This window comes from Pundamilia nyererei, unplaced genomic scaffold, assembly GCF_000239375.1.
Source record: "Pundamilia nyererei isolate P.nyererei 1_Seehausen unplaced genomic scaffold, PunNye1.0 scaffold00021, whole genome shotgun sequence".
Classification (NCBI taxonomy): Eukaryota; Metazoa; Chordata; class Actinopteri; order Cichliformes; family Cichlidae; genus Pundamilia; species Pundamilia nyererei.
The window spans coordinates 5,237,081-5,264,886 of NW_005187422.1; the positions used below are offsets into that span (position 1 = coordinate 5,237,081).

At 39.6% G+C, this 27,806-nt stretch overlaps 2 protein-coding genes across 2 annotated transcripts; both read left to right on the top strand.

Annotated features, from left to right (window-relative positions):
* The first annotated feature begins 559 nt into the window (after positions 1–559).
* LOC102214945 (transcriptional repressor scratch 2-like) lies at positions 560–3,605 on the top strand. The gene is made up of 2 exons (XM_005726741.1): positions 560–979; positions 2,542–3,605. Exons 1-2 carry the CDS (start codon positions 808–810, stop codon positions 3,351–3,353), a joined length of 984 nt encoding a protein of 327 aa, XP_005726798.1. The 5' UTR covers positions 560–807; the 3' UTR covers positions 3,354–3,605.
* Positions 3,606–14,368: 10,763 nt separating this feature from the next.
* LOC102215223 (transcription factor 15-like) lies at positions 14,369–17,039 on the top strand. The gene is made up of 2 exons (XM_005726742.1): positions 14,369–14,963; positions 15,719–17,039. The coding sequence occupies exons 1-2, from the start codon at positions 14,511–14,513 to the stop codon at positions 15,782–15,784; spliced, it is 519 nt and encodes a 172-aa protein (XP_005726799.1). The 5' UTR covers positions 14,369–14,510; the 3' UTR covers positions 15,785–17,039.
* Positions 17,040–27,806: the final 10,767 nt, after the last annotated feature.

The window sequence follows — 27,806 nt, forward strand, 5'->3', positions numbered from 1 at the left end:
ATATAGATATAGATATCTATATATAGATATAGATATAGATTGATATATAAGAGCCATTTTGATGCTAGGAGCATGTCACTCCAGTTTGACATTTCAGTAACGAGCCGGATATGCGGATGCTGTTGTTGGTAGGTTGGGTGAAATATGTTTGAGGCAGTATGAATTATGTTAGCTACTTCATTGAAAGACAATGGAGGACAAGATGTTGTGTGTAGTGTCACCCACGTGCTTCTGCATCACTATTGTCTGCCCTTCTTCAGACAGAGACAGAGGGGCGAAACGAGGGGGATGTGGGTGGGAAGACGAGGAGGTGGTGGTTGACTGCTGTGAGTGTGTATGTGCATGTGTGTGAGTGCGCTTGCAGGGAAAAGCACAGACGGCTCGTGGTAATTTGACGTGTGTCCCTTGGGATGTTTGATGGATTAATGCTAAGCAGCTCCCTCTTCCAAAGCACCACCTGATCTTTGGGGCTCGTGGGCCATGTATAAAAGACTGCAGAGTGCTGAGCTCAGCTAGTCCAGACATCTCTCTCTCTCTTTCTCTGTGTGTGTGCCTCTGTCTCACCCTCACCACTTTCTGTCTTCCTCTCCATCCACTCTGTGCTATGCTCTGTCTTTGCTGCTCTTTTCTCTTTCTCTTTTGGCGTTGAATAATTTCCAAAAAGATTTTTTTCCAGCATCCTCAGCTGATTGGCCTTTCCAAGAAGGCCACCTGGAAGCGTAGTTTTTCTTATTTTTCCTGTTCAACTGCGTGTTTGCGTTTTATTCTAGGAGGTTTAGATCACTTTTTCATCAGGGGAAAATAAAAATGCCACGCTCCTTTTTGGTGAAACTGCCAAAGATTCACGATTTCTCCTCTTCCAACCACTACTATCATCATCAACATCAGCAGCAGGAGCAGCACTGGGATGACTCGTACACCGTGACACATGCCATCACTGAGTCATCCACCAACTTGGCCGTGCATCTGAGTGAAAACAGTGAGTAAATGTCTCTCTGAGTTGCGTTTTCTACTTTGCTGTGTAGGTTGTAGACTGATTTGTCTGCACAAAGTGTTTCACATGGTTTTCCTCACAAGGAGGAAGAGGCAAAAAATATTCCTCAAACAAATAATAAACAGGGATTTATACACAAAGGGGCTACGTCGTGCTTCCTATATAATCACTTTTGGAAACCCCCAAAACCCTGTAGCCAGTGCTCACCCACCTACTTCAAATGGCTCTGGACTTTTGTTTTCTAACTCGGCAGATGCTAAATAGTATTCAGGTCATGCTGGCTAAATCGGCTTAATACTCAGACCAGATCACACAGCAGCCTTTGGCTTTAATACTATTGTGTACGTGAATGATGAGCCGTGCACACGCGGAGACACTGATGCAGACATTTCTCAGGTCCAACAAGAAAATAAAGATAAAAACTCAGACGAAAGCAGATAGCCACGTGGGATTGTCGTGTCCTTAGATGGTGCCGTTGCCCTTGACTCTCCTCTTATCACCCCCCCACCTGCCCATTCATCTCTCCATCTCTCTCCATCTGATCCTGCAGGATGTTGGATAGCCAGAGGGAGTAGGATTGCAGCAACACAATCCATATGTGGAGCAGTGAGAGGTTATGGAACAGGGTTTTTAGAGGATGGGTATTGACTGGAAAATAGAGAGTGCTGCAGGTAATTCAATAAAGTGAAACTTGAGCTGTGCACTGGCAGAGGAGATTTTCACCTGTGGGATTTCTACAGAGGCTGGGTGTGAGAACAATATGTTGTGTGTTTAGATTTAAGAAATAAAAAAGTATTCTTTGAGTGGATTTACCCCCTCCCCCCTTTTCACCCACAACCAACATCACATGTCTTGTGTTAGAGTTGAATAATTTGTCCTCAGATTTAGGATGCCAGCTGTCTGCTTCCCTTTGTGTTCCATTTTGTGTGTGTTTGTGTGTGTGGCAATATACCACTGACTGCTGCTAAGATCAGAACCCCCACCAACCCCCACCATACCCACAAAACACTCTCCAACCCTCCCTTCCCTCTTTGCCAAATTGCAGACCCCCACCTGTCACTCAGTCTCCCCATTACCATACTCATGAACACTCTCACAAACATCACAGATGGGGAATGATCTGATTAAAACGATTTAGTGATTGAGGGGATTCACTGCATAGATGCTCTGTTTTGATCATCCCTCCCCACCCGTTCCTTCTTCCAAAACACATTTAGACAGATTGCTGCTGCTGCAGCTGCAGCACTCTGACAAGAAGGTCCAGGCTGGCTTGCACTATACGTGCCTGACTCTTGATTCAGAGTCAGCACATTGTGTTTTCATTTATTTAACTTTGTGATTGCTCTCAATGGAGCCACTGAGAATATCGACTGAATCAGAAAGGTGCATCACAGATTCATTAATATTTGAGTCTTAGAGCTTGCTAAAGCTGGCACTTACAAATAGTTTCCTGAATAGATTTCATATTGAGGTTGGGGTAAGAAGGCACTTTTCTTTTCCATGTAGTAATTCTAGAGTCTATATTAAATATGTATTTTCTTTCCCAGGGTACATCCAGGATTACATCATCCCGTCAGTGTTTAAGCGCACAAAGGAGTCAAGTCATGAGCAGACTGGGCTCACAGCAGGGCCCCTGTACTCCCCAGGGGGCAGCAGCGGGGAAGAGTTCTCTGACCACGACATGGAAGATCCGGACAGCCCCGTTTCTAGCACCACAGTTGAGTCGGACGGCAGTAGCCCTGAAACGGAGGCGTGCACAATCAGTGGCTTTCTCATCTCTGATGGTCGCTCGCGCCGGAGGCCTAAACAGAGATGTTCTCACATGGAAGGGAGCCATTTGGACAGCAGCGAGGGAAGCAGCTCAACAGATTGCAGCCCCGCCAAAGGGGAATCCAAAGGACGTCACGTGTGCAGCGAGTGTGGCAAGTCGTACGCCACATCCTCCAATCTGAGTAGGCACAAGCAGACTCACCGAAGTCTGGACAGCCAGCAGGCCAGGAAATGTCCTACCTGCCACAAAGTTTATGTGTCTATGCCGGCTCTGGCCATGCACATGCTGACCCATGACATGAAGCACGAGTGCAAGGTGTGTGGCAAAGCTTTCAGCCGGCCTTGGCTCCTGCAGGGTCACATGAGGTCTCACACTGGGGAGAAACCGTTTGCCTGCGCTCACTGTGGCAAAGCCTTTGCTGACCGCTCCAATCTGCGTGCCCACATGCAGACGCACTCAGCGTTCAAACACTACTCCTGCAAACGTTGCCGTAAAAGCTTCGCGCTCAAATCCTACCTGAACAAGCATTACGAGTCGGCCTGCTTCAAAGGGCAGTCAACAGAGGGTGACTGCAGCTCTGAGGACTGAAAGGAAAATCCTTTCTTCTTTATATGTTTTTTTTCTAGTTCAAATATCTAAGTCAGACGACGGCTCGCGACTTCTCAGACTTTTCAAATGCATGTATCAAAATCCTGCCTTTTGACATAAGCAATAACCTCACAGTAAATTCTTCAGGAAACATGTAGAAAATTTCATATCAGTGTTGATTACAAATGCAAAATATTTTATATTCTTTTTATAAATTGCAATAATTTACACATCACTATCATTTGATATATCACCAAGCTCTTGATTTATCTCAGATGGCTTGGTTACTTGCATGATGTATTTGCATATTTATTAACTTATTTAACTATTTATTTGCCAATTTGAAGATTATTTATTTATTATGGGTTAATGTATTTGTCAATTTAACATGTTTAAGAAGCCAGGTGCTGGATTTGATGAGAACAAAAGCCAAAGTATACTCTGATATAGTATATTTGCCTGTCTGATCGATTTGGTGATGACAATAAAAACCAGTGAGTAACTTCCCTTTGCTCATGTCTGTGGGTATATGCAAATACAAAACATGTGTTATGGCGAATGGGATGAGCCGTGTGGAGGAATTAAATCCAAGCGCACTCATGGAGGTGTGAGGGAGAGTTACTGTAAAAATAAAACACAAGGTGAAAATGTGAAACAGAACTAAAGATAACCTGAACTGGGAAAAACTAAACTACTGAACATGAACATGGGTGAGCGGAGGAACATGAAGTTAGATAGCAGGGAGAACAAACGGATGAAACTGATTGACAGACAGACCAGCAACTAGCACGCGAGCAGACACGACTTAAATACACACAGAAGAACACAGGGAGATTACACACAGGTGGCGAACACAGCTGGAAGTAATTGACAAGATGAGACAGGGGAAGCAAACTGAATACACTCACATGAGACACGGACCTACATAATAAAACAGGAAACAAGAAGCACTTCACAAGGACGCTGACTTGACACTGAACTAAACCTACATTAAACACAAGAACACAACCTGAAAACAAAACCCTAAACCAGAATAAACTGAAACATAGATTATAATGTTCAAAACAGGAGAACTAAAGAATCAGAACATCGACCATTATACAGATAAATACCAAAATACAAGAAACCGACATGCTGTGTCAAATGACCCAGAACCGTGACAACATGTTCATTTGAACTCTGCAGGTCCAACATTGTGCCATCTAACAGTATACCTGCTTAAATGGCCTCACTTGTGTCAATAACTGTTACATCTACTCAGTTCAAATAGAGTGACAGTCAGGTCATAAAGTGCCAAAGAGTCTGTTGTCATATCAGTTAGTGAAGTAAGTTTACCCACAGGCTGGAGAACCTTGCAGTATGCAAGGTTCCAGGCACAGTACAGCAGTCAGTTCAATTCAATTCAATTTATACAGCACCCGATTTCAACAACAGTTGCCTCTGTGCACTTTATATTGCGTGGTAAAGACCCTACAATAATACAGAGTAAGATAACTCCCTAAGAGCAAGCACTTGGCATCAATGGGGAGGAAAATACTCCCTTAGAGCCCAAGCCTATTGCTGAGTATTCAGGGTCACCTGATCTAGCCCTAACATAAAGTAAATAAAATAAAATGAAACACAAGCAAACTGGAAACAACTTCACACAGAGAAACAAAATGAAGCATGCTACTAAGAGTCAAACCCTACAAAAAGCTACAGCAAAGAGTGTATTCTTTGTCAAAAAGGACAGCTTTAAGCATAACTTCAGGCTTTCTACCTTTAAAATACCCTAGTAAAACACAAGTAAGCCTGCAGTCTCAGAATGAAGTGGTACTATCACATCATTAAGATAAGATGGGGCCTGATTATTTAAGACCCTGTATGTGAGGAGAAGGATTTTAAATTAAATTCTGGATTTAACAGGAAGCCAATGAAGGGAAGTGAGTATGAGAGAAATCTGCTCTCTCTTTCTAGTCCCTGTGAGTACTCTTGTTGCAGCATTTTGGATCAACTGAAGGCCTTTCAGGTAATTCTTGGCACAGTGTTAATGGAGGCCAAGGTAATGCCATCCAAATTAAGTATAAAATTAAAAGTCATCCAGCTCTTTGTGTCTTTAAGACATTTCTACAGTTTAACTTATTGGTGTCTGACATCTGGCTTCACAGACAGATAAAGCTAGGTATCGGTTGTATAGCAGTGAAAAAAAAAGTATGCTATGCCTTCTGATATTAAGGGAAGCATGTATAATGTAAACAGAACTGGTCCTAGCACTGAACCCTGTGGAACTCCATAATTAATTTTAGCGTGTTAAGAAGACTCCCCATTTACATGAACAAATTGGAGTCTATTAGATAGATATGACTCAAACCACTGCTGCGCAGTACCTGCAATACCTGCAGCTGGATCAAGTGATGGCTTTTTTAAAAGTAATGTTTTAAAACTACTGCCACCTGTGGTAAGCAGCCCAGTAATAGAGATAGATTAATGATTAATTAAGTCTGATTAACTAATGATAGGACATCTTTGAGGAGACTTATAGGAATGGGGTCTAATGAACACGTTGAAGGCTCTTTCACTGAATTTAACTCTGAGACAAAGAGTTGAAAGAGATATCAGTGGTACAGAAAGTAGCTATATATTGATTGTTTGTGAGTATTTCTTTCTAATGGTTAAAAGTCATTACAGGTCAAAATTAAAGGAATGTTTTGTTCAACAGAGCTTCTACTCTTTGTCAGCCTTGCTACGGTGCTGAAAAAACCCCCCCCCCCCAAAATAAATAAATAAATAAATAAATAAATTAAAATAAAATAAAATAAAATAAATAAATTTAGCTAAAATAGAAGCCATGTAATACATAAATAAGCATGTTTAAGTGTAATAATAAATAATACTTACTCTTTACCTGGCACTGGTAAACAGATTTATTTGTTGACCATTAGAAATGGAACTGTAATCCTGACATTTATGTTTCCTAATTCTAAACTTCCTGACAAACAGATCCAGTTATTTTTCATGTGGACCCTTTTGACACATTACATAAGGAATATCTCAGAGTTGCAGTTCAACTAAGAAGTGATTTTGCACTTTAAAAATTTGTTCATGTCACATTTTATAAAGAATACAGAAATAAGTAACAGAAATATGTCTTGTCTTCCAACCACTCGCATTTATTCTGCTGTCTCTGATCGACTCACACAGGTTGATAATTTCTTGGTCTGAACATCTGCTGCTGGTTTAGTCGGATCTTTGTGGCTTATGTCCTTAGATGATGTGATCCCTGAGAGACAGCATACATAAACCTAAAAAGAAAAGGACAATTTCAGAGTTGTTCTTCTTCTAATGACCAGCAGAGGGAGGAAAAACACATAAACACTACACAGCCACATGCTGGCCTCCACACTGATGGAAGTGTTAGGCCTGTATGGTTATCATGAGGATTAAGAGCTACATGCAGGAATGAACAATGTTTGTCAGAAGTGCTCATGATGATGTGTACTATTTACCCTTCCTTCATAGATCATACAGCAAAACACTGCAGTATGGTCACAGGATGTGCTCTGGGTCAGGTGTCGTGAGAACTGGGCTCTTGGTTTAGACGAGACAGAGCTGTCCTGGGGCCGCCAACTTCCCAAGGGAAATGCAAGTATGTATCTCAGTAGACCACAGACTCGAGATGGCTATTATGAGACCTGATGGCTACCATTTAAAACGCATATTCAAGTTATTTATGTATACATGTTTAAACACAGACCACATACCCATATAGACATCCATATCAACCGGTGAATTTATAAAGCAACAAAATTTCAAAATTCCAATTCCAAATTTAAAACTGAAAAAAAAGAAAGAATTTTGCTCTATAATTTGTCATTTATAAGCCACGACCGGCAAAATAATGAATCTTACATGATGGCCACGGTAAAAACGCCCATGTGTGAAAAATATTTCCTTTCACACTGAAAGATTTGACTTTCCCTTCTCGGCTTCATGACATTTTGAATGTTTGGATTTGGATGGCTTGCTGGCCTTATTTATATAGAAAGCAAAATGATTGACACAATGGAAAAACTCACTGCAAACAAATCTAGCAAAATAAAAATATTTCTCATTTAACTGTGAGTCATGGTGTACAGTGGTGAGCACTGTTTACTTGCAAAAAGAAAGCTCCTGGTTAAAACCCTGACCCCATTTGTGTATAGCTTGTCCCCCCACAGTTCAAAGATAAGCACTTTAGGTTAATTTGTGTGGTTTAAAAGTGGCTGATAAGAGCTAGATGAAGTGTACTGAGTGAAGTGTTGTGTGGTGAAAATCTAAAGCTTTTATATGGTCAGTAAGAAAAGTGCTCTATAAATGCAAGTACATTGCCCTGTAGTTTTGTTTTTTAGTCTCGGAACAAGACTATGTGCAGTACATGTTGGTAAACATAAGAATGCATTCCACTGCAGACAAAGGAGTAGAGCACCACTGCAGGTCAGAACTGCTTGCCAATCAACATGGAAGATATGACCACTGTGTCCTGAGCAGGTGACTGACCTCAAGGCCAAAACAGCTCTTTTTATAGCCCCCTTTGTCAGATCTGAAGCCATATCACTTACATCATGTACTGTAAGACAAGGTTTAATAGCCAACTTTTAGATCACTCTGGTGCGATAAACTCTGGTGACCCGTGCAAGCCTTTGCTCAGAGGTCCCAAGTGGCTTTGGAGGAAACCAGCTGGGCTGGAGCTCAGCATGGTATTGCAGCCAGCAGTGAGATTCTCCACAAGAATCACTGCGTGTGAGTCAAATTCCTGTATGGCAAGGGGTTGATGTTCTGCCTATTTAGGATCCTTGAGGGATCCCGTGGGAAATGATGACACTCCTAGTTCTTCTACTCTCAAGTTCAAGGAAAAACTACTTCTTTACACATTAGTCTGACGGTACTCGAACTCGGGACCAATTTCTAACAATGATGTCATCTTCAAAACAAGAGGTGAGCAAAATGCGTCTGCTTATATTTGTTGAACTTTTACTGACTCACCTCCACACCTGTCTTGCGTGCTTAAACTGTCACGAGGCATGTAAGATAATCAGAGAGAAAAGAGGGGAAATGTGAGTGTGAAAGTGGAGTCGTTGGAGGAGGATGGCCTGTGTCTTATCTGGAGGTCACACCAAAGGTCAAATGAAAGATAATCCTGTTGCTTCCATACTGGGAGAGAGGGTTTACAGTAGCCTTTGTTCGCATGAGAAGTGCTGACTATTTTATCCAAGGAGACAGCTGGATGATGAATGTATTACTTAGTCACTGTCTGGATTAACTGATGGTTTCAACAGCTACATTAGTCAGTACTGTGGTGATAAAGAATACAGAATTCTTTAAACTGTTAACATCCACATTCCCAGAGACCTGTTTGTTATTTGCAGGGGGTCAGTGTTATTATATAGCACACCAAAAACTGAGATCTCATAGCACTAGAAGAGAGTTGTTGCATTATTTGACTAAAAAGGTTCCTCCCTGTTTCTGACTGAACTGTAGACACTAGTAGTAAACCACAGAATTACCATAAGAGCAGAAGTAGTAGATCGTTCTTGTCTGCAGGATTGATCCCTTTTTAAACACTGTTTTGCTTTAAGTTCCAAATGTTACCAGTCAGGATCCAATTTGAGTTCTGCTGTAAGGAATTTTACATGTTGATCACCCAAATAGAAAATGGTGTTTGCCCAGGTGATGGTTTACAAAGCAGGGACCTTACAGTTCTGCTTAGATGCTCTGTGTGTTTGTAAGCCTGAAACTCTAAGCGAAACCACAACATCAGATCCAAGTGTTCAGAAATGAACTTTAGAATCTGTCAAAATGTACAGTGTTCGTTTTTTTAGGAGCGTGGCAATGATGTGAAGTCATTGCTTAGCCAAAACTTTATTTGTTCAATATGTCATCATTGAGTGTTGTAGATTTTGCTTGTGAACGAGCAGTTTATGCAAAAACTGAAAACTGAAAAGTGCATAAAGCAATCTGCAGCCAGTCTTAAATGGCAGCCATATTCTAAAAAGTCTAAAAATATTTAATTGCTTTTGCAACCTCGGTCTCCGTTTTAACACTCGTTTCAAATTTCAAATAGGAATTTAAAAACAGAGCAATCCTTTACATCAGTGGTTTGTATTGAGCACTGGGTCTTTGGATGCAAGCAAAGTGACAGTACGGGAAGAACACTTAGTGTGGTGGAAAATCATATGTCTGTGAGCATGTTTGCCAAAAAATATTAAGGTTTCCTTTTCCATTTTGAACTCATAGCAGACAGTTCAAACTTTGTGGACTTGCAATTTGTTTGAGGTTATTCTCAGGTTTAATTATCTGCATATATTTCAAAGTCAGCTATTTAAGGGAAAATTTGCACTTACATAATTATTCTGTACATACGACACAAAAGAAAATAAAGATAACAATCGAAATGTTAAGTTAAAGTACAATGATGAAAACTTGATATTTCTTTTGATTTATGACAAAATATTAATTTTAGTGTACTGCTACTCACATTGGTTCTATCATGTTAAAGATGAAATTTAGTTCAATATTGTGTGTTACAAGCAGCTGCTCTACGTTTTCACATCAAAAAAACAACAAAACCAAACACAATTTGGGCAGTTCTGATGATTGATGATATGTGAGAGACAAGACAGACATTTGGTTTCTGTGCAAATGCAACATTATTAGAACAATGACTTCAGAAGATCACTGTTATTGCTTTGGAGCTCTTCCAGGTTCACAGTAGTTCTTTATAAAGACACTGGAGATGCTCTTTTCATGAACATTAAACTCCAGTAAAAGCTGTTGCTGCAGCTCCTCCATACTCTTAACCTTCTGCCACCCCTACCAGTCTCTGCTGTATTCCCTTTAATAAAGCACAAACACATGCATACAAAAGCACAAGCACACATAAATGTCCCTTTGCAGCAGGTTGCAGCTGGCTGAGCAGGCTCTTCTCCCTCCAGTGCAGCTGTTTCCGATGAGTCAAGGTATCTGACTGCAGTTTTTCCCAGCAGATTCCCTCACAGGAGACACCACAGCGTTAATGCCGACAGATCTTGTTCTCTCGTCACTCCACTTTATACACCAGGAGGTATAGCAAAAAGGGAATTTACTGCTTGGAAAACCTGAATTGCTTTTATTTTTATTTAAATGTGTAAACTATATTTAAAATGAAATAACACTTTCCTGTTGGTGTATATTTATGATGGGAACAGTCAAGGTATAATGCTTGCTTCCTTTGTTTGATAAAAACACAAGAAACTGACAAATGAGTGCTTAAGTATGTCTTTTTCATTCATCATGTCATACCATTTCAGAATGTTGACATCAATTCTTAAAGCATCACTGAATATTTCTTGTCTGGTATGGTGATGTTATTAATGTGGGAAAAAGCTCCATGACAGTAGAACTAAAGGAATCATAAGATATTTCTATTTAATTCCACTCTCTTAAAGTAGAGTGGAATTAAAGTGGTCAAAATACAACCTGAAGAACTGCAGAACGCTGTGATCGTGTGTAAAATGCAAATGAAAACAGAAATTTGATTTAAAGCTTAATTCAATTACACTTGACTCTGTTAGAGAAAACCCAGACCAAGTGTGATTTTCAGCTTTTATCATTTGTGTTTAGATCCACTTATTCATTCTACCTTTTTTTGCTCTGTTGCTGTTTGAAAGATTTTTTGGTGGACATGTTTTGGATTTAGCAAGAGAGCTTTTTTGCCTTCTCTAGCTGGCATGGAACAACAGTTTAAACTTGCTGCTAAACCAAGACTTTGAAAAAGGGCTAAAACCTTTCTGAAGACAAGTGCTAGCTGATGATGGGTTTATCAGCACAGACAAAAGCTTCATAATTAGGCTCTACATCCGTATGCAGCAGGTTTTGTGTTGGAAATGCAGATGGAAGTGACATGTGTAACGTGCAGTATTTTTCCAAAAGTTGAACTATTTTCACCTGAAGGTGCTTAGAGAATAGTAAAAAGGCTGTGTGCTGTGGGTGTTGAAAGCTGTCAATGCTGAGCTTCATAAGCTCTCTATTCTATACAAAATAAGTGCTGACAATGGAAAAACAGCTTATTCACACATACTTTTAGGGTAGGTAAGGTACCATGTGCAGGAATGTTCAGCAGGTGTCATTAATCAATAGACGGTAACACAACTGCAAAAATCAGACCTTCTGAGACTCTTCAGATTGCTTCTTAGGGCCTGCACAGTGATTTCCATGTAAAGAACACATGACTAACCCTAAACTATAAAAGGAACAACAAGAATAGGTTATGATGCTTTTGGAGCAACTTGCATGAGTGCTTTCATCCAGTCCCCACTAGCTAAAAACTAGGTAGCAAACTAACTAAAGTCAGTTTTAAAACAGAGTCTACTAACAGCTCAAACAACCAGGTTCTAGCACAAAAACAACTCCATAAAAACTCAAAAGTTGTATCTACTGAAACCTGTCTGGACAAACAAAAATAGTAAATTGGGAAAGGTGGGGTGAGGACCATCAAGGTATTCAATTCATGATAGAACGTTTGTTTTCAGAGTGACATCCAGGTCGCTCACCCACTAACTTACTAACACACAGAACAGCAGAACGATGAATTCACTCTAATTAATGCCATTATTAAAAACTGAATATTACACAGACAAGACATTGCAATTCATTTATTCATACAATCAAACTGGATTGGTGTAGCATAATCAGCCAGGAAAGCAGATCCTTTATAAAGATAATGTCACATCGGTCGGATTATCCTGTAATACCTGCATTACCTAAAAGAAGCTGTTACTAAGTACACTTTTCGCATCTTTCCTGACACACATCCAACCTACTAGCTTTGCAACCTTAATCACCTCAACAGACATTTAATGGCATTCCTTTAAGTTGATGTAGGAGGTGAGGGGTTTGGGGGCAGGTGGGGTGAAGAATTTATGGTTCCAGACTGTGAAAGGAGAGAAAATGCAGTGGGGTCGTGTTGCCGGCTGGCAGAGCATGGTAAAACACTGTGGTGTCCCGCTTTATGAGTGGGACCAGGTTCCGTGTAGGTCGTGGTATTGTTGGTGCAGCTGAGCTGGGGGCCCCCGGGGGTCAGGACTTGCAGTGTCCAGGTTTGATGTCTTGGGGGATTGTGTTTGTAAAAACAGGCCCTTTGATGACACTCAGTCAACCCCTCCCTGCTTACTTAAATCCTAACAGCACCAGTCAATCTGGAAACCATTTGCTCGGTTTCCATGGGGAAAGCATCTGCTGAGTGTTTATTTACCCACAACACTTAACCCATTAGACAAACTTTAATAGGACAACTGTAGAGCCACTAATAACATTGGCGCTCTGAGGACAGGAGCCAGCAATTGTGCTGACTGTGTTGTTTTTAAAATCTGAGAGAACACAGGTGATATGGATGCATGTTATACATCAGTTCTTATGAAGACAATGAGTTTCTGCCATTCTTGTAAAAATGTTTCAGTGGTTTCTTGCGCTGATCAGCTGATCAACAGTCAATCAAAATACATTAAAACACTTAAAAGTTGTCGTTATGTGAAAGCTTTGTTGTTTATTTCACATCCTCTTGTAATTGCTGGCCTCATGGGATTTCTACACCTAAACGAAGTTAGACAAGCTGGAGCAACTTTGGCTGAAGAGACAAAGAACTTGAAAGGAAGTTCAAAATTTAAGAGGAAATTCCAAAGTGCTGAGCTGATGAGATGTTCGCTAGCTATATATAACTGCATTTACACCGTGTCACCAGTCACAGGTAATTTCAGACAGTTGTATTTCTAAAAGACAACCATTCTCATGGTGCCTTGGATGATAGTGGTGGAGAATACCTCTACAATGGTCCTCTAAAGTCTGTACAGACTGTTTACTGTCAACCATAAAACATATATTCAGCTTCTTTATTTATATGAAGCAGCAATGTACTAACATTCAAATCCTTTGTTACAAGTTATAGATACATTTATTTAATTTGTCAATTAAATAAATGCATTTAAATGGTAAATTAAATGTTTCCGCCCCTGTATGATTGTAATAATGCAATATTATGACTGTTCAGCTGCTTAATTGTTGTTGCTCATTGAGTCTAATGATGAGAGAAGTCTGTTAGTGTATCCTCCCTTCATTTAACTTATAAAGCTCAAAGTTGTTCATTTTGTTTTATGGGCAATGTGGAAAGTGCAGTTTGTGCACTGCATTGATAGGTGTTTCAAACTGACATTGTGACTGCATTCGTTTTATCTGTTAATGATGCTATTGTGTTATTATTAATAACTTTCACTTAAATGTGACAAATATTGTGGACTTTATGTACGACACCTTTTTGGACTCTACTGCTACTAGAAAAGAACCTTTGTTTACAAGAAAACTGTTTAACTACCTGAGGTTTATAGAAACGACCATACAATGAACATTATTTGAGGATCTCATATGTTCTAAAAATCATCAAAGAATCTTGAATATCATCAAAAATACTGAAAAAGCACAGCCCTGTCCTCATGTTTTTGAGTGGGGTGTATTTTCCCCCATTTAACCTTCAAATGCTTCGCAGATAATGATACATGTATTTATTTATTTAACTCGCAGACAGTGTCATGTCACATGACCTGCAGAAGGGAGACATTCAGAATGATACTTAAGGCTCAGGGCATTTGTGTAACCTGCTGTTTCATGTTGTGGCTTGCTGAGATATTGTTATATTGACTAATTTACATCTTTGCTCAGTGTTATTTCAAACAACGTACCATACGGTCTAAAACGACCCTAATCTCCAGTAGCAGACAGATAAAGACCAGATCAGATTTGTTTTTATTTTAACGATCGGCACAATCGAGATTTGTCATCTTCTTTTGTGCCTTTTTGCTCTACACTCTCCATGTGACGCGTCCATTTGTGTTACACATATCATCAAATGAACACCAGACTTTAAGAACGAACATTTGGGGAAATGGAAGTGTCTGCATCTGCTCCACCCCTCACGTAAAGCTGGCAGACTACTGTATACTGTATAAGAGCCCTGCCTGTCACGCTGACTATCACACAGGAGGAGGGTGTCAGAACGTATTGGGGAAGTCTGTTGGCTTGGAGCTACTGCAACTTTTACGCACGACTCCTGTCTCCATGCCGCTGTTTTCCACTTGAATATAAGGGATTGATTTCCCCGCCTGCCTTTGAGTAATGGCTTTCACTATGCTGAGACCCGTCTCCACGCATCCTTTCTCTTACCCCGCGGACCTAACCTTGATGTCGGACGACGAGGAAGGGAACCGCAGCGAGAGTGACGGCAGCACCGATCAGGGGTACGGGCGGGAGTCCGGTGGAGTTGTAGTCGGACAGCGGAACGCTGCCAACGCCAGAGAGAGACACCGGACCCAGAACGTCAACACAGCCTTCACGGCGCTGCGGACGCTCATCCCCACCGAGCCGGTGGACAGAAAACTCTCCAAAATCGAGACGCTGCGCCTGGCATCCAGCTATATTTCTCACCTGGCCAACGTGCTGGTGGTAGGAGACGGAAGAGAGGGCGAACAGCCGTGCCTGAGTGCTGTGTACAGAGAAGTGAAGGGGGGTGGGCAGGGCAAACAGCCCCGGACTATCTGCACATTCTGCCTCAGCAACCAGCGCAAAGGGGTAACATACTCAGAAGATTCTCAGCTCACCAGCATACACGACACTACATTTATTACGTTCTATACTTTCTGCCTCGACCGATGCGCACACGTATAGCTTATATTATTAAAACCAGTCTCACTAAATCCGCGTTCTGTGGAATACAGCTTCTATTCGGGGTGAAAATCTATTTACAATTCCTGCACCATTCCTGCAGCAGGACATAAGGAAGGATGCAATTATGGGCGTTGCTAATTCCAAAAGGTTCCAATATTTATGAGAAACATACACGATGGATACACACCGTGCTGGACTTTCTGATAAACAAACACTTCAGAAGACATGTGCACTTACGACGTGTCCGCTTTTATCGACAGATGAGGAAATACGAATATGACAAATTCAGAAAAGAGCTTTGGTCAGATTGGTAAGCACAGCTTAAAAAATAGCTAGTAAAACCCCAGTATATTAATTGTTGAATATTGTTTTCAGGTAGTGTCGACCTGACAATGTGCTTTAATGAATTCTAATGAGTGATTTTTTTAAATTCTGTTATTTTGCAAATAATTTGAGAGATTAATTTAGAGACTTTAGTGTAAAGCATAAAACGCATTTTTACACTGACAACCGTGTTTGTGAAAAATCTAATCATTTATAAGTGTCATATCACAACTGTGTAATTGCAACGATCCTGAGTGCAATGAGTTACTTTCCATGGGTGCGCAGAGATGATGACGGTACTGAAACTGAAGGTGATTATTCATCTTTGTTCACAGGTGAAGGACAGACGAGACTGTGTGAAAATGCATGGAAACAGTGTGAGACAGCTAAGTCGACGATGAAAGTGTCTAAACTGGAGCAGTGTGGGATTTTTTTCTTCCTCCCAGCAGATATTCCTAGAGACTTGAAGCATCTCAGCACTACAGCAGTCCTCTTACTTTGTGAGGCTTTGTCTGGTTATTTAGTGAGACAGGAGGATTGCCACCTGTATGTCTCCAGCAGTTGCCAGAAATCCAGTACACAAATTGTTACTGTTTGGGGTATAGTGGATAAATAATCTGAAATTATAACATTGTGACATACAAAGTGAGCAGCACTAAGAAGGTTACTTACATACATACATTAGATGAACAGATCTTACATGTTAGGGGAACAGAAATCCATACTAACCCTAGATCCATGATGGGGTTACACTTATGTACAGCACTTTGGATCACTCACCTAAAGTATGATTACTAATAGTTGGAAGCTATGAACCAAAACAAAACAAAAAATGGAGAATACTTTAAATCTGTAACATCCTAGAACTCTGTGTCCAAGAGTACTTTGTTTTGTACTTTAAACATTTTCAGTACAAGTACAATTCACTTTGCATACTCAGCATTTACAGTGACTCATATCAAATTGCACTTACAATGAAACTGTTGAGCCTTACCACACTGATGATAATAACCAGTGCTTTAACTATTGAGTAGAAAAAGATGCTGCTGATTCAAAGAGTAGTCCATCCAAAGTAGTCTTAAGTTCCTGGAAATATCATAAAGAACATAATAAAAATGTCAAGTAATCCATGAAAATGTTAGTATAATTGCACAGTTTTTAAATATAATTTGGGATAATTTAAAGATATATCAGAATACATGATTACATGTCATCTGTTATACCACTATTACCTGTCAAGCTAATTGACTGATTGATTATTGCACGGAGCAATAAAACATATCATCAGTGTTTTTTACTGGTTCCAATTTACAAATATGGGTTTTATCATGCACAAATGTTACTGATGTCATTCCTATTTGTGATTAAAAACAAAAGAAAACAAACAAACAAACAAACAAAAACAATGGTTTGGTCTGGTCTAATGAACATTCACAAACACTTTGGTGCTGGTCCTCAAGATGTTTGTGTGAAGCTTTTCTCTCAAATAGATCTATGCACCTGAATAGTTTCTGGAGTGTCAGAGAAGATACCAGAGAGGCAATGATTTTATCTACATGTTTTTATCTGCTTTGAGATTAAATTTATTTTTACATAGGCATGGCTCTCTTGCATTTTTCTGCCAACATAGTAATAAGCATGTGATGAGATCATTAAAGGTCCCCTTTGCATGGCCTGTTAAAGGTTTTTTTTTTATTGGTGATGCACAGAAACTGTTTTTGTGACACAATATTTGCCATATTTTGAAATAGGTTGGTCTATAACAAAGCTGAACAAAGCTTACAATTTGTTTCCTGGGTAGGTTCACTCAATGTAAGTAAATAAACTGAGTTTAAGCAATAAATAAATAAACAATGTCAACATTTCTCTACTTGTTACAGACCTGTAGTGGTAACGTCTTTATAGTTTTGTTCATTCAGGCCCCCAGCCGATACAATAGAGCCCAAAGCAGAAAAAGGCTAACTGGTTATCATGCAAGAATCCATGATCAACTCATTTCATCAGAAGTGGTTTAATTGCATGTCACATTTACATTGTTGTCCTTTGTTTCTCTTTGGTAACCTTTTTTTTAATAAATAAAAATTGCATACAAACAGACCAGAAGAAGAAAAAAAAAGCTTTTTAGATGCGCTCGTAGTGATAACCATGAAATTCCATTCAAGGCCCACCAAGGCAGTTCTTGATATTTCCATCAAGAAGTAATCACTTCTTGATGGAAATATCAAGAACTGCACAAGTTTATCCATGAACTAGAAGAAGAGACAAAGATTGAATTTTGGTGGTAGAGCTTCAAGTTTCTTCATAAACGTTTGTAGTCTCCTATGAGAAAAAAAGGCCTAATTTGTTTACATGACCTATGCTCCATTCACAGTTTTGCAAATTTGGAGGCAGGGTCTACACAAATAAAGAAATCTAAGGACTGATCTGTGCATAACTCCACTTTGGTAGTATATCATTTTAGTTGGGATTCACATGTGGTGTTTATCAGTCACGGCTAATATCACCTACCACCCTGTGTGCAGACAAACACAGCTGCTGCTGAATGTTAATGTTGTGGATTACATCAGAAGAGCAGCGCTCTGGCCACATGAAGAGGCTGATGGGAGTACACCTTTTTACGGGGTTGAAGGATAAATGCCTGCATATTGACTGGAAAAATCTGCATAGTATAACCGTGTAACCTCAGACAATGTCGTGAGAATAAAAGTGTCCACTGTGATGGATTATGGTACTCAATCTGCAAGTCTGCAAGCAGATTAGTTTGTATGTATGTTAAAAGATTAGATTGTTCTTTTTTTGTTTGGTAAATATTCTTACAGTTAGGTCCATTAATATTTAAACAGAGAGAACTTTTTTCTAATTGTTGTTCCCTACATCACCACAATGAATTTGAAATGAAAAAACTCAGATGGAGTTGAAATGCAGACCTGCAGCTTTTATTCAATGGGTTGAACGAAAAAATTGTGTAAAAATGTGAGGAACCAAAGCAATCTGGAAACAATCCCTTAATTTCAGATGCTCAAAAGCAACAGGACAGATTGAATAACTGAAAATAAAATGTTCATTTCTAACACTTGTATGAAAACCCTTTGCTGGCAATGACAGCCTGAAGTCTTGAACTCATGTATGAACTCAGATGTTGGGCTTCCTCCTTTTTAATGCTCTGCCAGGCTGTTACTGCAGCAGCTTTCAGTTGCTGTCTGTTTGTGAGCCTTTGTGTCTGAAGTTTAGTCTTCAGCAAGTGAAATGCTCTGTTGGGCTAAGATCAGGTGACTTGGCCATTCAAGAATATTCCACTTCTTTGCTTTAATAAACTCCTGGGTTGATTTGGCTGTTTGTTTGGGTCATTGTCCATCTATATTATGAAACACCGTCATATGACACTGTCTTAGCAAATTCTTGAGGCTTATGAGTGGCTTGCAGTGAACTCTCTGTATTTACGTTTATGCAGTCTTTTCTTTACAGTACACTTGAATGTCGATACGCCTAACCCTCCTGGAGACTGTTGTTCACTTGGTTGGCTGTTATGTAGGGGTTTCTCATCACCGTGGAAACTGTTCTGTGATCATCTACCACTGTTCACCAGTGCTTTCTTTCTTTCTCAGGATGTACCAAACTGCAGATTTTGCCACTCCTAATATTGTACCAATTTCTCAGATGTTTTTTTGCTGTTTTCACAACTTAAGGATGACTTGTTTCACCTGCATGGTGAGCTCCTTTGACCGCATGTTGTCTGTTGACCTTCCAAATGCAAGCACCACAACTCAAACCAACTCCAAGCCTTTTAAATGCTTACCTGATAATGACATAACAAAGAAATTGCCCACACCGGTCCATGAAATAACTGTTTTGAGTCAAGCGTCCAATTACTTTTGCTCCCCTTAAAAAGAGGGAGCAAAACCCCTGGATGAAGGGTTTAGGAGCTGAAACTCCTAAACCCTTCATCCAGTTTGAATGTGGATACACATTATGTCCATTATATAACTATAACTGGAATATGTTTCAGTAAACAGGTACAAAAGCTAAACTTGTGTCAGTGTCCAGATATATATGGACCTAACTGTACTTGTGTTCTTGCTTAGAGCTACAGTAGAAGTTTAATAAACACAACAGTCTGTAAACGAAGCATCTGACAGTGAAAAGGAAACAAATAGTCTGGCTCATTCCAAAAGTAATTTAAAGTCACCTCACTGTTAGATCCTTGTTGTTTTGTACAAAATCAGTATGTAAAAACAACAGTTTTGCTTTTGCAGTAGTTATATGATGAATCCTTCTAGGCTTCTGTGCCAAGCTAATGTATCTTGTACAATTCGTACATCTTGATCGCCGCGGCTGTTCTATAATGATTGTGTTATATCAGTGCAGCCACAAAGAGTTCCTGTTTAATACGAGTCAGACTCGGGAACATTTTTAGAGCTTTTTAAAATGTCAGCTAGAATAACAATTAAGATTAGCTTAATAATAACCAAAAATGAAGATTGTAAGAATTTTTTAGGGTCTGAAACACATTTGTTGTGGTTTTTGTGTTGTTTGTTATAGGTTTTAATTAAACAATAGTAAGATCTATACAAATCTATGTAGGCTTGTTTATTCCCATGATACTAAGGCCGAAACACTTTCAGCATAGAAAGACTGTGCTATACCAGAAATTTACAGTATTTGGTTTGTTGCTAACTTATAGACTTGCAGTGTAGTGGATTTGGGATATTTGGAGAGTCTAAATTGCATAAACTAAACGCTTTTTCACATTTTTAAGTTTTGAAAAATGAATTCCTAACAGTGCTGTGGTTTGTTTTGCTCCAACATTCCCTGAGTTCTTTATTTTGCGCTAAATAATCTAAAAACAATGTCTGTATGAGTAAACTGCAATTTGTCTCACAGTTGCATCTTGTGCAAGAATGCTAAATGTTGCCAGCAGACACCACATGTAGCATTCTTGCATGTAGACAGCATTTTTTTTAAAGTTTTCATTCCCACATATAGTAGTGCATATAGTAGAACTCAAAGTTAATCTTGATTTATTATATGACTAAACTGAATCCTCTAAGTCTCGAAGTGATGTTTGGAGGTACACCCCTCTGAAAGAAAGTTATTGCAGTCCTTGGGGGCAGCACAAATAACTGCACACTTGCATAAAGCATCCCAACCCTCCAGTTCTCTCCACCAGTCAGTGCTAAAACCTAATTAGAAGCTGCTGTGTGAGCTTATCTGATAACTGTAGAGCTCTGTGGAGCTCGATAAATGGCTCCCAGCGGCCTTTGTTCCCCCTGACAGGAAGATGTCATAGAAGCACAGGAAGGGGAAAAAAAGCTCCAGTGCTCGACCTTACTGACACCCTCCCTGTGGGGCCCGAGGCCCTGGGTCACTGCCAGTTTTGACATCAGTCGGGGCCCAGATGGCCTGTTACACTCATCTGATGCTTATTTTAATTCCTGGATGGGAATGTCTCCAAAAAGACAGTGAAAATCAGTCAACAACTGTACAGTGAACTTACTGTAAACTGTCAGCTAGCATGATATTTATGGCACACACAATCAGTACTATATAACCAGTTACTTAATTGGTTTTGATAGTTGTGACAAATTTACTGACCCAAAACAAGCAACAATAACAGACTTGAATAGTTATGGTCACAGTTAAACAGAAAGGGAAACATTCACGTATATTTCTAAATGTATTTCTACACCTTACTAATAAATCAAGGAGTAAGGAAAGTGCTTACAAGTGCCCTGAAACAAGAAGCCAACTGACATGTCATATGTACCATCAGATGCAGGTCCTCTGTCACATCATTAGCTCTTAAAAATATGTGAACATATGCATGTCATCTTCCCCAGTATCCTATACCTGATGTCTATTTCACATCTATGATGGATAAATGCACCTCAATGAAACTCAGAAACAGAACACAGAGCACAGATGAAGAAACAAGCAGAAACAACAACAGGAAGTCTGGTGATTTATGTTGGAATCACACCCCCACTTGGATCAAGGTTACCAGAGTCCAAACATCAGAACACAGAGCAGTGATGAAAATCCACATGTGACCAGAAACTCCACAACCAAGAGTGAAGACCAAACTGTAGTGAACACTGCTGAGTCACAAACATGCAGGTTGGTGACAACTAGTGATTTAGAGTCTAGACAGCACGTCCCAGGCAGCATGGTCAGCCCGGAAGAGGACCCATTAGCACCACAAGAGTCCAGGGACAGTGAACAGATCCAGAAAGCACACCAGCAGGAACAACCAGGGAACCAGGCACACCCCTGAAGCACAGAATGGCACCCACCCAAGCCCCATATTGTATTTACTTGGGTTGTCTTTGTCTAATATTAAAATGAGTTTGATGAAAACATTTCAGTCAGAGATATGTCACAGAATTAGGATTTTTCATTACTAAAACAAAAGCTGTAGAATTGTGACTGCGACCAACAGTAGTGTAAGCCTGCACACAAGAGCCTGTGCATTAGTCAGTTGATAACTTTTAGATACAGGACACATGATGGAAAGTATGAAGCAACCACCTCTGACTCGTGTGGTTTCTCATTAAAGTTAGTGATATCCCTGTAAATGACTGTATAAAATTCCATCTGAACATAAATTATTCTGTCAGTCATCAGCAGCACTTTCCCCATCTTCAGCTCCATCTGGTAAGCATTAGTGGGAGATACCATGGGGCATATAGGAAGGGCTAAGATTGCGATACTGTTTCCCTCCACCACATTTAGCCCTAAACAGACCCTTATGGTGCTGTAGCTCAACTGTTTGACATTAGAGATACCTTCCGCCCCCTCACTAACCCTGAAGTTGGTTCCCTACCAGCCAGTCTGTCAGAGAAGATAACGACTGGACACGGACTGTGGGCCCTTTCAAGGGACAGCGGTCTTGGATCGGCTGCCTCCGATTTTGATGATTGTTTTCCATGGATGGGTGGAGTGGGAGAACAGGGAGCAACCTAATCCTTTGCAGCAGCCAAATAACAAGTGAATAGGCCAGACATAGCAATATATCTGTGTGCCATAACATTAGACTATATGAACAGCTATACTAAGGTATCTTCTTATGCTCTAGTGTACTTATTAAAGATGTACTTTTATCATGTTAGTTTTAAAGAGCACAAAATAAAACATAGTTGGAACAAAAGCTACCGAATTTCTAGTTTTAGGGACTAGAATGTCTGAGCACTAATATGTTGCTTCATCTGATGCTGTGTTTCCACTGTCATCAAAATCCCTGAGATGATTAAGCAAATTGTCACAATTTATTATCCCGTGTTGGTATCCATTTGAATAGGCCTTTAGCTTTGCAGATAGTGAGCTTTTGTGAAATTACTCAATGCATTAATCAAGGCATAGGCAACATAAAATCCTCCAAAAAGGTAATAACACATAATCTACAGACCTAAAGAGCTTGGAAATCAAAAGGCATTCTGGGTTCTCGTCCCCATATTGTTGTTCATGTAAAACCAAAACAAAATCTGATGAAAACAGAGCTGTAAACAGATTTCATCTTATTCAGATATCTCTTGGGATTTTCTGCACTATGACGGTGCTTCACTTCTTACTGGGCTACATCGATATTGTAATTTATGCTGCAAACCTAACCTGTTCCAGATTAGAGATCAAAAGGTCTGAAATCTCAATCACTGGCCAATCAAATCTCTCGAAAATAATGTCACACTTCTGGAAGATGTCTCAGACCTCTGTGGGCAGAGGGCCACAGAGTTGAGAGTCCATAGCATGAGTCACCCATAGCAGCCAGGCTGAGCACTGAGAACACTTGGGTTGAAGTCAGTCCCCAAGACGTAGATGCCATCAGTGAACGCTTCAACTAAAAAGAAACAAACGAAAAGACAAACAAACAAAAAACAAAAGATTCACATCACCACAGCTTTGTTTTATACCGTATATATTTATCTGTATTTATTTGACCTAACTCTCAGCTCTGCACATGATTTCCTGTATACCCAGACCTAGTGTATGTGTACAAATGACAGACAAAAGATTTCAAGATTTTACTGAATCTTTATCTTATGTTCTGGTGCAGTTTAGACCTGGCAAACCACCTAACCACTGGTTCATCCCAAAGACAAAACACCCAAGCACAAGCTAAACAGCATAGTGTATGCAGTGCAGTGAAACCAAACAGCTACTCTACAAACACATGAAACAACATAGGAGACTTACCTCAAAAGGACAAGACTCAGCTATACGCCCGCACTTAAAGGAGAAAGTACATTCTTTCAGGGATGCCATTACCCACATTTTGGACAGAGAAGACAGACAGTTTGAGAGAGGAATAAAAGAGGCCATCTAAACAGTGAACAACGGTCATTGAACAGAGGCGTAATGTCTTTATGATACATTTAATTGGGAAATGAGGGAAATCCATGATACACCAAAATTTGAGTGCTATATTAGTCTAAAAGAGTGTGTGTGGGTGTGTGTGTTTTATAGGGGCAACGGTGTTGACACACTGTGCTCTCACAACGCACACTCTCTAGACTATTGTTTTCCTCCCAACATGCAAGTGGGAGGAAGTGGTGGAATGACCCAAGACATTAGTACAGACAATATCAGTCCAGCGGGGCAGGCCTCTGATTGCTCCGAGTTTGGCTGCTGCTCCTGGTGCTCTGTCTCAGCCTTAGGGCGGTGGTTCTTGATTTAGAGGTGAAAGGTGACTAATTTGTGGCCTGATTTCTCCCCTGTCAAAATAATGCAACAACATATCTGCACAGAAAGCTCTGAAGGAGGAAAGAGGCTGACTTCCGCAGTAACCTGATGCCTGTAATGGTCCCTAAAGATTTCATATGCTATTGTGTTTTCTCTTTTTTGGCTTTGTTTGATGACTCCTTTGCTTTTAAAAGAATCATGCTCCCTAAATATTTATATATCTAACCCTTACTAGATAAGTAAAACAGATTTTTCCTGGGTAACTAAATTCCCATTCTCTTTTGTGACATATAATCAAACTCTACTGTGCACTTCCCTTTGACCCTCTGTGTCACCACAGAGTAATTAAAGGTAGTGTGCTTGTGTAGAGATTTTTAAGCGATAACTGTCCACTCGACACCGACAAATCCCCACACACAAAGCAACATATATTAAGTTGTGACATCACTTAGGAAAATGTATCCTAGATGTAAGGAAGCATGCAAGTCTACATTTTAACTAGACATGAAGAATGAGCTTGGACCCAATAAATACAATTGTTCGCTGCTTGGAGCCTCCTGAATCTCGGAGATGGATGGGAGGAAGAATATACCTTGGAAAACTTTTGAACCAATTTCAACATCCACAGCAATTGTTTGGAGGATATCCTCAATCAGTTTCCCCAAAGAGCACAATGAATAGTCTCACTGACAGAAACCTACTGCCCCTAACAACCTCCATGACCTGCACGCTGTGCGCCATCAGAAATGAATATGTCATCTTCTACTCCAACTACCTCTCAGAGAACAAAGCAAAAATAGGCTCCTGCTGTTTTAAACATCTCACTTATCTGATAAGCAGGGTATTTGGGAATATAAACAAGTTACATTAACCAAATGTTCCTGTTAAATGTTTTTGTACTATTTTTGATTAAAATTGCTGATGTGCGATATGATGACTGAATCCTATTTCCATTTTAGAATATTAAGAAGCTATTAAAGATCTTGATCATAAGGAAGTTTCAGAAATGCTAGATTGTATAATATAAAAGGGAGATTATATGAAAGTAAAGAACATGACTTTTTGATTTGGAAAATTTGAAAGTAAGTGCTTTTGACATGCTAAGACCGTGCAAGAGACAGAAGGATGCCATGCAAAAAACAAAACAAAAGTGTGCTGAGAGGGGATGCACAAGGTGAACCAGATTATACTGGATGAAAAGATGACTTCCAGCTCGAGACTTTGTCAGGAGATGATTTTTCCAACACAACAATGAAACTGAATACAACCATTTTAATGCACAAGGAACTGCAACAGAACCTCTCCTCCACCTCCAAACATGTATACACAGATTTGTAATAGTTTGTTGTGATCCAATACTAAGGTTTGAAAGATCAAAAATTAAGACAAACAAAAAAAATATTAATGCTAGTTTGCGCACTTTGAGGTCTTTATTTTTTAATAAAGTCGATCTAAAATGTTTTTAAAACATACAAAACAGACTAAATTCTCAGCACTCCAACTTCAAAATAATAGTTATTATTTATAATATAATATAATATTAGAATATTTAACATTTTAAAGGCACATATTTTAAAAATATATTTGAAGATACTTATTTTTTCAGTAAGAGATAAGAGAGCAAAAATTCTGTTTGCTTTAAAAATGTAAAATTTTGTGTTTAAAAACCATATGTGCATAAATCATTATTCAAAACACAATTATTTGAAAGTCATTTTGGCCTAATTTATGAAATCATTGCAAAGACTGCAATAAACCAGTGAGATCCAAAAAGAAGCCAACACTGTGTAAGAATCCTGATGCACAGCTGTGTGGTATACATTATATTATGTTTCCACTACTCCTTTCCACTAAGGAGACAGGCTGAAGAACAGCATGCATGTTTCTTAATGTTGGGGCGCCCCCTTTTAGACACAGCTAGCATAGTTTTGAAGTTTCCTCAAGAACCTCAAAGCATACCATATTATTCCAACAAGCTCTCTTCCGACTTCATGCATTTACAGTCATGTGAAAAAGAGGTTTTAACAGCACTCTGTGCAGTTTTGTGATTAACTAAGTGCACACCATGATTCAGCTGCTTGTAGAAACACCTTTGATATTTAAGTATTCATTAGAAACAAGCCTCAGATAATTGGACCAAAGAAATTGACACACCTTTCAGCCAAGAAAACAATAAAAATATGCTTCTGTAAGTTCATTTTAGTTTAATGTTTCTTCTTCTTCTCGTATTTTCAGTTTTTATCTGTCACACTAACACCCAATACGCAAGCTTGAGCCTGAGGAGAGCTACTGACGATGGGATATTTTGTGGAACACGCTGACTCTTGGCTTGTTTCTTTAAGCCAAGAGGCAGCAAGCATTCCTTGTGAAATACAAGACAGTTAGAAAATATAAGGACAATAACGTCTTTCTGTCGTGTTTTCTTTGTGTACAAAAAATATACTACCTTGGTTTAAAAATACAATCCAGAATATCTTAATAATTGTTTAACGAGTCTCCAGTACTACAGTCTATGGTTTTGCAACTTTCTACAAGTCTGTCCCTCGAGTGCCCCCGTAGAAAATGTCTGGGACGTAGGATGTAGGTGGTGGTCAGCCATATTGTCTCTGATACAGCAGAAATCATACACTGGCACGGGCGCACCGGTGAAGGAGGGAGGCGAGGACTCTTAGTTTGCAGAAGCCCTCATTATTTGGAAGCATTTCGGTCCTAGAACTGATCAAGGGGGTAAATACCAGCCAATTTTTGTGTTCACTGTTGATTTAGCAAAAACAGCTTTTCTGTTGGAATCTAATGTTAGCCATGATAAGGTTAGCAGGCTATTAGACAGGGCCTGCCCAGAGCCCATAAGTTAACGAAACCTCAATACACAGAAAGCAGTGCCGGTCTTGGATTTAACGAACTAGATCAAGTGCTTGAACTATCGATAAACACAATATCCACCGCATTACATTTGACTTACCGAATGTCGAATTCAAACGAGTACGCAAATTATCTAATTGAAAGATAACATGACTCTAGTCCACGTTACCGTTATATCTAGTGTTGCGGTTTTCGGTGAAAGGTGGTATGCGAGCCTTGTGCAAAAGGTTAATTCAATTTGGCAATACTTAAATGTGCAAGAGGACTACTTAACTCCTCCATCTAGCTAAAGTTAGCGGAATTTCTATTGAACCCACGAGTTTATCCGGTGTTCCACCGGTTCATCTGAAAAAAGGTCCCCGGTGCATGATTCTTCGTTGATTATAAGTGAGGGACGATTCATTTCTTAAAGTTAAGTTAAATTTAGGAATATATGCGGAAAGGTACATTCGGGATGTTTTTGTATTTACCCTATGTGGAAGACTGTGTCAATCACGTGTGAAAGAGAGAGCTAACGGTTTTTTTAATCCCCAATGGTCAGTCAAAACGAAGGGTCATAAGCTGAAGTGATAACATCCAGTTGGCGTTATATACATTATGTTGCTTTTACTTGTTTGCCTGACATGCGTAAGACCTTGAGAGATATCCCATTATTATTATTATTATTATGGTTTCAACTCTAATGGAAAAGGTTTTCACAAGTTTAGCACTGTTTATGAGAATTTGTGACCATTGTTCCAGAAGTGCATTTGTGAGGTCAGACACTGATGTTGGACATGAAGTGCTGGTAAAGTTTGAGGCCAATCAAGTTCTTCTACACCAACTTAACTCATCCATGTCTTTATGGACTGTGTGCACTAGTGTGCAGTCATGTTGGAACAGGAATAG

Coding starts and splice junctions, on each gene's coding strand:
- LOC102214945 (XM_005726741.1), top strand. CDS start 808: ATGCCACGCTCCTTTTTGGTGAAACTGCCAAAGATTCACGATTTCTCC. Junction 980..2,541: donor CGTGCATCTGAGTGAAAACA/GTGAGTAAATGT, acceptor TTTCTTTCCCAG/GGTACATCCAGGATTACATC.
- LOC102215223 (XM_005726742.1), top strand. CDS start 14,511: ATGGCTTTCACTATGCTGAGACCCGTCTCCACGCATCCTTTCTCTTAC. Junction 14,964..15,718: donor TCAGCAACCAGCGCAAAGGG/GTAACATACTCA, acceptor CTTTGTTCACAG/GTGAAGGACAGACGAGACTG.